We start from the raw sequence: 11,765 nt of genomic DNA on the forward strand, positions 1-11,765 counted from the left end.
ATAATAATAATAATAATAATAATAATAATAATAATAATAATAATAATAATAATAATAATAATAATAATACGAAATAATCACATAATATTGTAAAGAAAGTATTATTAAAATAATATTATTCTTTTTCAAATCATCACCTCATATTTCTTTTAAATCCCTTAAAAGCGAATACAATTATAAGCATAAATCCATTTTTGCATTTTCAAATCAATAATGCATTACTTCCAAACGAACACACTATAGACTATTTAATAAGCCACAACTTGCTTAAACACACACTGATGTCATTGAGCTTAAAAAAAACAAATGTTTTTCTTCATAATTTTATTTATTTAATTTTGTTTCGACTTACCATAAAAATATAACTAAAATTAATATTGTTATGAGAAAAGAAAGGATAGGAATTATATTTCTTATTCCATGAGAAGAGAGTACAATTTTACATATATATAATTGTTTGAAACAATATATAAACGGAATGTAAATATAAAAATAGAATATAAATATATGAAGATAAATGCACAGATATGAACGGAAAATAAATTAAATCCAATATCCCTCTCAAGCTGCAGCATATATATCCTTAATGCTCAGCTTGGACAACAAAGATTGAAATTGTGCTGGATGCAAAGCTTTAGTATGAATGTCTGCAAGTTGTGCTGAAGTAGGAATGGACAGGAGCTTAATTACACCAGCTTGAACTTTATCTCTTATGAGATGACAATCAATTTCAATATGCTTTGTTCTTTCATGCATGGCTGGATTTTGTGCAATTTGTATAGCAGATTGATTGTCACAAAACAGAGAAACTGGTTGTGGTAGAGGTTGTTTCAAATCATGGAGCAAATACAGAAGCCATTGAATTTCACATGTTGTGGAAGCTAAAGCTCTATATTCTGCTTCGGTTGATGATCTAGATATAGTACCTTGCTTCTTGGATTTCCAGCTAATTAATGATGCACCATAGAACACATTAAAACCAGTCACAGACCTTCTAGTGTCAGGGCAAGCAGCCCAATCAGAATCACTAAAAGCCTTGAGAGCATGTTCTGTGTTGGAGGGAAAGAATAATCCTTGTCCTGGATTGTTCTTGATATATCTCAGGATTCTTATTGCTGCTGCATAGTGATCTTCCAAAGGATTGGAAAGAAATTGACTGAGAGTACTAATAGCGAAACATAAATCTGGTCTTGTGTTGGTTAGATATAGTAACCTGCCAAGAAGTCGTCTATAGGCCTGCACATCTGAATAGGGTTTCCCTTCTGTCTTGGAAAATTTTGTGCCTGGCTGTATAGGAGTAGAAACAGGTTGACACCCCAACAATCCTGCATCTTCTAGTAACTCTAGAGCATACTTCCTTTGTGACAAATTAATGCCCTGTTGAGATCTTGCAATTTCTAAGCCCAGAAAATACTTGAGTTGGCCTAAGTCTTTAATCTTGAACTTTGCATTCAATAGAGCCTTCACAGTTTGGATTTCCTGGATGTCATCACCTGCCAAAACTATATCATCTACATAAACAAGTAAGATGGTAATATGAGCAGAATCACTTTTGACAAAAAGTGAATAATCTGATTTTGATTGTGTGTAGCCCAAAGAAAGTAAAGTAGTTGTCAACTTGTAATTCCATTGTCTAGAGGCTTGTTTGAGTCCATATAAAGACTTCAACAACTTGCAAACTTGTCCTGGTTTTTCAGATTTATAACCAAGAGGAAGAGACATGTATACTTCTTCATCTAGATCCCCATGTAAAAAGGCATTAGTTACATCTAGTTGATGTAAATACCAATGTTTGAAAGCTGCTAAAGCTAGAACCAATCTTACTGTTGTGAGTTTGACAACAGGTGAAAAAGTCTCAAAGTAATCTAAACCTTGTTGTTGTGTGTAGCCTTTGGCTACAAGTCTTGCCTTGTATCGTTCAATACTCCCATCAGCATGCCTCTTTATTTTGTATACCCATTTACATCCGATAGGTTGCTTTCCATTAGGTAGATCAGTCAAAACCCAAGTTTTGGTATTTTCTAAAGCTGCAATTTCTTGATCCATGGCATTTCTCCAACAATCATGTTTGATGGCTTGGTTATAGGTTTTAGGTTCACTAACTTGGGAAAGATTAAGGACATATGATTTATGAAGAGATGATAATGCATCATATGATAGATATGAAGAGATAGGATATAAGGTACCTGTGGATGACTGAGTGGCGGAAGAAGTAGATGACATGTTGCAAAGATAGTCCTGCAGATAAGATGGTGTATGTTTTGGCCTAATTGATTTCCTCTGTGGAGTAGCAGTGACAGGTTCAACAGAAATAGGCTGAGAAGAGAAAATAACAGGGTCGGAAACAATAGAAGGAGGAGATGTAAGTGGTAAAGAGGGTTGATCAGTAACTTCTGAGAAAAGAGGTGATGGAGGTGAAATAATTTTGGTGACAAAATCCAAGGAATTTTGTGTATTAATAGGTGAGTGCTTGTCACTAGTAAGAAAAGGAAATATATTTTCATAAAATACTACATTCCTTGATAGAAAAATTTCCCTAGAATTGAAATCTAACAAAAGGTAGCCTTTCACTCCTGTTTTAAAACCCAGTAAAACACATTTTCTTGCACGAGGTTGAAATTTTGTTCTATGAGTTTGAAGAGTTGAAGCATAGCAAAGTGAGCCAAAAACTCGTAAGTAAGTAATGTCAGGTTTAACATTGTGTAACAGCTGAGATGGAGAAAAATATGTCAAAACTTTGGAAGGTAAAATATTAATGAGTTGCACAGCATAACGAACAGCAAAAGACCAGAAAATTATGGGCAAATGGGATTGAAACATTAAAGATCTAGCAACATTGAGAATGTGTTGATGTTTTCTCTCAACGAATCCATTTTGTTGAGGTGTTTCAACACATGATAATTGATGTTGTATCCCTTTTTGTCTATAAAAATCTGTCATTGCAAACTCATTACCATTATCTGATCTAACAGCTTTTACATCAATGCCAAATTGTGTTTTTATATAAGAAACAAAGCCAATAAGTTGTGATCTTGTATCTGATTTACTTGTCATTAATTTAATCCATGTATATCTAGACATATCATCCACTATAGTTAAGAAATATTTGAAACCATCAACAGAAGAAGTACTATAGGGCCCCAAATATCAACATGAATTAAATCAAAAGGAGCTTTTGAAACAGTAGTACTTAATTGAAAAGGTAATTTTCTTTGCTTAGAATAATGACAAGCATCACAATGCGTGTATTTTGTATTGGGTAAAGTGGCATACATGTTGCGTAATTTTGTATAACAAGAAAAAGAAGGATGCCCTAGTCTATAGTGCCAAATATCTATAGAGTTATGTCTTATTGTAGAACAAGCAATAGAATTCTCAGAAGTAATAGCAGCTGGTGAACCAAGGGGTGTGGGTGCAGGAACTATCATGACATACAAGCCATCTCTTTCTTCAGCTTTGCCAATCATCTGCAGGGTTGACTTGTCCTGTATTTCACAGGAAAATTCAGAAATGTTAAGTTTACAAGATAGAGATTTAGTTAACTTTGTGACCGAAATAAGATTGACAGAAAAATTAGGAATAAACAAGACATTATGTAAAGTAAGGTGTGGGCTAAGTGAAACAGTGCCAGAAAAATGAGCAAATGAAGAGTTCTTGTTGGGTAGTGATACTGTAATTGGTGAGATTCTATGATAAGAAATAAAATGAGACAAAGAATTAGATATATGATCAGTAGCACCTGTGTCTAGAATCCATTTGGAATAGATATTACCTTCAGCCTGGGAAGAAGTGGAAGCATTATGAGAGCTCACTAGATTAGTAGAATGTGGGATTGTGGGATTAGATTGAGGAAGAAGTGCCAATAAACCATGAATTTGCTCTTGAGAAAGTCCCAAAATTGCGGAATGTGACTGTGCCGGAGAATTATTATAAGAAGGAACTACTGTAGAAGAATCTGTTGTAACATTGTGGACTCTTTTGGATTTGAGATCATGTGGTAATCCATGTATTAGAAAGCAAGTATCAATGGTGTGGTTTGTCCTGCCACAGTGAGTGCATTATCGAGGTGCACCAAACCTTCCCCCTGAGGAACGAGCCTGAGAACCTTGATAACGAGCCTGAGAACCTTGATATGAAGATCTTCCCCGGCCACAATCATTGGCAGGAGAGGGTTTACCTCTGCCATTGAAGGTAGAAAAAGAAGGTTTAGATTGAGAAACTTGTGACGCCATGACTGGAGGTTGAGAAAGAATTCCTGATTGTAATTGTCGCTCATGTTGAATTATCATCGAAAAAATTTTGGGTAAAGAAGGCAAGGGATCCATGAGAAGGATCTGAGAGCGAACAACAGAGTAATTATCATTCAAGCCTCTAAGAAAACAAAGAACACAATCATTTTCACGATATTCCTTCATTGTCTTAGAAACAACACAACAAGAAGCAGAAGATTGGCATTCAGGAATAGGGCGAAAATTGCAAAGTTCATCCCAGAGAATCTTCATTTTAGTGTAATATGCAGTAACACTTAGATCAGACTGATGCATTGAATAAAGATCTTGATGCAATTGTGAAATTCGAACAGAATCACCTTGGGAGAAACGATCTTTGAGATCCTTCCATGCCGTAGCAGCAGAGTCAATCCAAATAATACTTGTAGCAATCTCATGAGAAACAGAATGATTGATCCAAGATAAAACTAGATTATTGCAACGCTTCCATGCTTGAACCATTGGATCTATACCAGCTGGACAAGGAATGGAACCATCAACAAAGCCAAATTTATTCTTCATTTGTAGTGCCATAGACATCGAGCGAGCCCATCCATGATAATTGTGACCTTCAAGAATCGGGGAAACAAGCACCAATGAAGGATTCTCATTAGGATGAATGTAATAGTCATGTGTTGTATCTTGCAACGATGCGAGAGTAACAGAGGGAGTAGCCATAAAAGGAGAAGAAAAAGGCAGAAAAGCCAAGAACGAAAGGTAGAAAATGAAGATCTGGACAGGAAAAGAATTGGTTGCGGAAGAACGTGATAAACTAAGAATTGACCTTATCTCTAGTCGATGTGGGACTTCCAACACACCCCCTTCACGCCGAGGTATAGACATCTCGTGCGTGATAGTAGAAATTGGGTGGTCCGATAACGGCCCGATAGCGGGTGGAATAGAAGAATAGAATGCCCACTCAGAACTCGCTAGGATAGGCTCTAACCTGGCTCTGATACCATGTTAGTAGTGGGTTTTAAGCCTAACTCAACCCTACAAAACCGGCTTGTAGGGTGAGGTTTGCATCCACTTATAAACTAAGAATTGACCTTATCTCTAGTCGATGTGGGACTTCCAACACACCCCCTTCACGCCGAGGTATAGACATCTCGTGCGTGATAGTAGAAATTGGGTGGTCCGATAACGGCCCGATAGCGGGTGAAATAGAAGAATAGAATGCCCACTCAGAACTCGATAGGATAGGCTCTAACCAGACTCTGATACCATGTTATGAGAAAAGAAAGGATAGTAATTGTATTTCTTATTCCATGAGAAGAGAATACAATTTTACATATATATAATTGTTTGAAACAATATATAAACGGAATGTAAATATAAAAATAGAATATAAATATATGAAGATAAATGCACATATATAAACGGAAAATAAATTAAATCCAATAAATATCATTGCTAAATCAGAAAATTTATTTAATGAAAATCCAACCAAATTCATTAAAAAAAAAGCAGGTCACTCTAAACCTTTGACCCCTCAAAGTTATAGGTATTGTGGATTGAAAAGTTTAACTGCATAATCCAATCAAACTGGTTTAACGTCTTATTACAAAAAAAAGAAGAAAAAGGTTTGATGCCCATTAAATCAGTAAGAAGCTTGAAAGACACTTAATTTGACAGATTAAGCAATCAAATTAGCTACCCAATTATTTAATGAGAATAAACTTTCCTTTTCATTTGATTCTCACAACTATGACATAAGAAGTTTCTCTTTTTTTTTCTCTCTTCATCTTTCTCTTATTTCTTCTTTAAGCCTCTTTTCTCTTTTCATATTTTTATAATAACCAACTTTATCATCATTGTTCCTTTACACCATATTTTTTATATAAAAAAATCGGCCCTTTTATTTTATTGCACATAATATAAAGATAACTATGTCTTTCGATAACAAATCAGAAAGTTTTTTTTTTAATTTTATTTTATATATAATAAAATTATGCATGACCAACCATATATGCAAAATGTTGATTTTTCAACATCACCTATAATGTACAAACAGGTCACGTTCATATGTCAGTGTCGGTGTTCCTCCAAAGGACACAACATTGCTTCAAATAAAACCAGATTTATACAAATAATTACAGACTATTTAAATCGAATTTACAACACAGAAAAACTTCGAACCAATCATGTTTGTTAGTTTGATTTTTTTTTAAAAAAAAACATGATCTTTTGAAAGGTATGGATTCACTTGCACACATGATTTCATCGTCAAATCACAGAATTAACATTTTTAAATAATTTGCTTACGTAAACTAAATAATAATAGTTATTATATAAGTATATCATGGAGGATAACAACTTTTAAAAATATTCGATCTAATTAGTTTAAAGTTAAAACATGAAACGAATTTAATTGTTTAAAGTTGGATTTTGAGTTAATTAAAACTTAACAAGACCCTTTTAAAAAATAAAAGCATGTAAAAAAGAATTAAATAAAAAGAGAAGAAAATTAAAGCAAAGCCGTAAAGGTATGAGAAAATGGACTTTTTCGAATTATTGTGCTTTTGGTGAGGAAGTGGGAGACTTTTGGAAATGGTCCTAGAAAAAGCTTGAAAGTAGGATTGAAATAAGAAAAGAATTTGCATATGGAAAAAGTGTAGGAATACAAGCTGGAAATTTTGATCATAATAATTCTTTGGGGTCTACATTTTTTCATCTTTTTGAGTTTGCAAACTTTGGTTTTTTACTTTTACCCACCAAAAAAGGGTTTATAAGGAATCATGATCATGGTGTTTTCATGGGTCATCTTTACATGATGATTACAAAATGCATTGTGTTATTTTACATGTACTAGATGATGATGATGATGGATTAGATATTGGAAAGATATCACTTAATTATTATCAAATATGGTGGGTTTGGATGGAAATGAATGAGCTATCTAAAAGAATAACCAAAGAGAATGAAAACAATATTCTTGTTCTTCTCATAGGATGGAGATGTAGACAATTTATTCTTCTTATATGTATTAAACAAAAACAGAAATAGAATAATTTCCAATTTACTTAGAATAATAATAAAAAACTAAAATACCTCAAGTTCCTTATTGATTTTCTCTAACAAAACAGAAAGAAAGAAACAATAATAATAACACATTATTCTTATTCTTATTAAAGTGAAAATTAGTGTTAATGTATAATTATCTGGAATGAATTTGCTTTGTAAATTTATTTATTTTATTAATTATTTTAAGGTTAATTATATATTATTGTTAGTTTTCGCTTTACTAAAAATACATATGAGTTACTAAAATTCAAACACATGCTTAACTTAATAAACATAAAAAAAATTAATGAAATTAAACTTTTTGTGTTAAGATTGTAATTTTTTTTATTATACTAAAATAAAATATGACAATAGTTATTGTTCCGAATTGATTATTTACCTAATAATTTTGTAGTAAAAATATTATGAAAAGTGTTCATGCTAAACAAATAAATAATTATATTGTGAAATAAATGCCCAAATGGAATAATTTTATAAAAGGTATTAGGTATCTTGATTTGGTAAGTAATTTTTTACTAGATTTTAATGTGTACTTTGATAGATATACTTGTTCACAAGAGGCAAATAATATTATGCTTATATAGTTACTTCAATGATTCAACAAAGGACATTCTAATTAATTGAAGAAAAATATATCATTATAATAGACATGAGTTTTTTTTTATTCTAATTAAATATATATTTTTTACGAAAAATGTTAAAATTTTACAAATATTTTTTGCAAATATTATACAATTTACGAATATAGAGCGAAGGGAAATAAGTAAAGTGAATGATAGAAAAACAAAACCCAAAAGCACATAGATAGAAAAATGGTCGATATTATAATTATATTTCAAATTGTTTTCTAAAGTACTTATGTGCTAACATTAACTCAAACTTATTTATTAAAATAACGTTTTTCACATATTCAAGTGCGATGAATAATAATGAAAAAAAAAACTATATGAAACTCAACGTTCTTTCTGAATTATAGAAAAATATTAAATAAAAAGTAAAAACGTATTACATAGAAATTTCAATAAATTTGATTATTTCAATAAATTGTAATCTATTACATAGAAATTTCAAAAAGAGTATATATATATTGTGGGGTCTAATTAGTATTATTGTTCGTTCATAAATTTTTAAAAATGGATTTTAAAAAACAAAATACTATTTATTCATAAATTTTATATTTGATTTAGTTTTTTCTTTTTTTTTTTTAAATGGTGCATGATTGAAGTTGAAAAACACATAAAGGTAAGAGATGTGAAATGCGTAATTTAAGGAAACGTCGTGCTCATTCAGATTTCAGAGTCAACAATGTTTTGGGACTCATAAAAAGGCATTTCAGTCATATATTATGAATTTTAAACTTTAATTTTATAAGATTTTTTTATTAAAGTATCTGGTCGTCATACAAAATTTAAGATATCGAGTTAAAAAAATTACTATTTTATATAAAAATGTATTTTTGTTGAATAACTAAATAAGATATTAATGAAAGTATTATGGGATTTTTCTAAAAAAAATAATAATAATAATAAATGTTAACATATATTTACGCTAACACGTAGAGTATTGTAACCATAACTGTAAAAAGAAATAAAAACCATACTATCAATTTATTTAAACATATAAGTATTCATCTTATCACAAGCAACATATTTTATTCGTACAAAATATACACAATTAATTAATATTAAGTTCAAACTTACATGTTTGTTTGAAAGACTTGTTTCTTCTTAGTATAAATCTCGTATAACATTACGGGAGAGTGATTTTTATACTTTTTTTTTAATATTAGTGACTTTTCAAACCGAACTTAATGTTAAAAATATTCACAAATACTCATCACATGATATCATCTTTGCCTATTTGACTTTGTGTATCCTTAAAACTTGAATCTTTACTACCTATGTCACACAATTACAAATTATCAATATTATATTTTCTGGTTGTTGTTTATACATATTCATTAGCCTAATATCACTTTAATTATTTCTTATCACGTTATTTATAGAATATTAGCTTACTCGTTCACATCTTTTAATTTCAAATTTCCATTTTCAAACACATTCATGAAAACAAATTTTAACATTCAATTTAAAGTAATAGAACATAACAACAAATGCTTTATTTTTATATCCATATTGTAGCTTCATTCAACAAAAACATTACTACGTCATTTTTTAGTTTAAGCGACAATTTAAACAAGTTGTTTAAGTAAAATATATTGTTACTAGTTTAGACAGTTTAGACATAACATTATAATCATGAAGCATGCAGTTGTGACGGTTGTTTATGTGACCGTTGTTTAAAGACAACTAATTTATTTCTAAAAGTACGAATTTGTTTGAAAATTGTTGTTTTTGTTAACACTTTATTTCATAGTTTTACACAATACGTTTTAGAGGTTATGTATTCTTTAGGCAACACTTATTTAATTGTTGTCCCACTAGGAATCAAACTCTTCGATTATGACTTAACCCACTTAGCCTACACTATAGGATAATTGTGCAACATGCAACAATCTTTTCCTTTAACAATTGTCTCACTAGGAATCAAATTTGTGATCTTTACTCTGTCATCATCAGTTATATTTGATAGTTAGGATTCAACTTTTTACTTAAGAATGTAACAATCTAGTGTAACGATTTGACTGTGACTTAACTTACTTAGCGTCCCCTCACGGTAGAATTGATGTGTCATGAAACAATTTAATTATTATTAGGTCACATGATGGTGTTATGAAATTTTTAAAGTTAAATTATATATCCATAATTTTAAATATGTTGTCTAAATTGTAAAAAAATTTAAAAATATGGACAGAAATTATCCACGTTATCAAAATTATTGTCTATACCTATTTACATATTTTAACGCGTTACTTGAAACAAATACGCAACATTATTTCTATAAACTATAGTTTAAAGACAAACAAATTGTGGCTTATTCCTATTTTAGGTAATAGTTATTGAGTCGTTGCTATATAAGTGTTGGCTAATCTATAAAGGTGTAGTGAAAAAAATAATCCACACAACACCTCCTTCTTTAATAAAAAAAAAAGAAAAAAAAAACTCTTTACATAGGTGAATAAAAGAAATTAATGTAAACGAAATGTATGAGTGTACATGAAGAAAACATATACAAAGAAAAGAAAAATACATTGACGAAGAAGATCACTATAAAAAGATTTATACAAAAGACTTACACAATATAATTATAAGTGCAAATATTTTTCATCTTTAAACGAGGACCTTTGTATTAATAATAATATTAGTGTTAATTGTAATAAAAACACATAAATTCATATTTAAATTAGTTTTAATTTAACTTACACTATTTTAAATAAATATATATTATATTAATATAGACGATACTAATATAAATAAATAAAATAATAAAGTTAATACAATAAATACTGACATTTTTTTATTATAATTAAAAAAACATAGTGCAACAACTTTAATTTTATTTTTAACTTCATTAATAATTAATATAATTAAGCACATGTATATTCTTTATTAATTGCTATTTTAATGATAATATGGTAAATGCATCAAACAAATTACTCAAGATTTTAAATTTAAAAAAAATAAAGAAAATTAAAAAACTCCTTTCAAAGATAATTACATATTAACATTAATATTTTATTTAACAAACAAATGTAACAATTAATGCACACATAACTTCAATGACACAATCTTTTTTGCTTAAGTGATGTAATATGTATAGTTCGAACATCGTCTCATCATTTTAAGATAATCTCAAAATAATGAAAGAAATTTGTTTGATTCTCTTCCTCTCACAAGCTATTGATGAACATTTGAGTGACAAAAATCTGAATGGACTTTACATAATTATCCATCATTCACTCTCATCTTATCCATTATTGTTTCTTCAAAGTTTAAAATTTTCATTACAAAAGTCGTTTTTGACCACTTGATTTTAATATGATTTTGAATATTTTAAAAGTTCAAGTTAAATTGCTTTTTAGATTTTAAAATCTAAAATTATATATTAAATATATGTTTTAGTCTCTTTATACATTTATCGTAAAAAAATCCATTTATGTAATTACTAAATTATTTTCCTATCATATGTGTATTTTTCAAAATATTATTTTGGTTACGTTTAGAAAGAAAAATTCAAACAGTTTTTTTTACACGATAGAAACTATAAAAGACTAATTTTGAATATTTTTTTACCTTAACTTTGGTTTTAGAAAACTAAAATAAATCTATTAAAAAATTAAAATACAATAAGAATATTTAAGACTACTAATTCCATTAGTTTTATTTTCAATTATTATTTTCGAATAATGTGTTATTTTGATAGGATAACTAATATTTCCTCCAAAGTTTTCCGACTAGCCCTGAATAGGACAGTTACAAATGATATTTATTCTGTCTAAATAAAACAAATTAAGATGAAAAATATATAAAATGAAATAGTCCTAGTTAATTGAAACGGAACCTATTTTCCTTG

At 29.4% G+C, this 11,765-nt stretch overlaps 1 protein-coding gene across 1 annotated transcript; it reads right to left on the bottom strand.

Annotated features, from left to right (window-relative positions):
• Positions 1 to 4,009: 4,009 nt before the first annotated feature.
• LOC148205576 (uncharacterized) lies at positions 4,010 to 4,965 on the bottom strand. Its single transcript, XM_088111647.1, has 2 exons — positions 4,589 to 4,965; positions 4,010 to 4,179 (listed from the first exon to the last, which is right to left on the bottom strand). Exons 1-2 carry the CDS (start codon positions 4,944 to 4,946, stop codon positions 4,010 to 4,012), a joined length of 528 nt encoding a protein of 175 aa, XP_087967773.1. The 5' UTR covers positions 4,947 to 4,965.
• Between the last annotated feature and the right edge of the window lie 6,800 nt (positions 4,966 to 11,765).

Source organism: Vigna umbellata, chromosome 1 (assembly GCF_029865625.1).
Source record: "Vigna umbellata cultivar VRB3 chromosome 1, Vumbellata_1.0, whole genome shotgun sequence".
Classification (NCBI taxonomy): domain Eukaryota; kingdom Viridiplantae; phylum Streptophyta; class Magnoliopsida; order Fabales; family Fabaceae; genus Vigna; species Vigna umbellata.

Coding starts and splice junctions, on each gene's coding strand:
- LOC148205576 (XM_088111647.1), bottom strand. CDS start 4,946: ATGGCTACTCCCTCTGTTACTCTCGCATCGTTGCAAGATACAACACAT. Junction 4,180..4,588: donor CAAAGATCGTTTCTCCCAAG/GTGATTCTGTTC, acceptor CTTCAATGGCAG/AGGTAAACCCTCTCCTGCCA.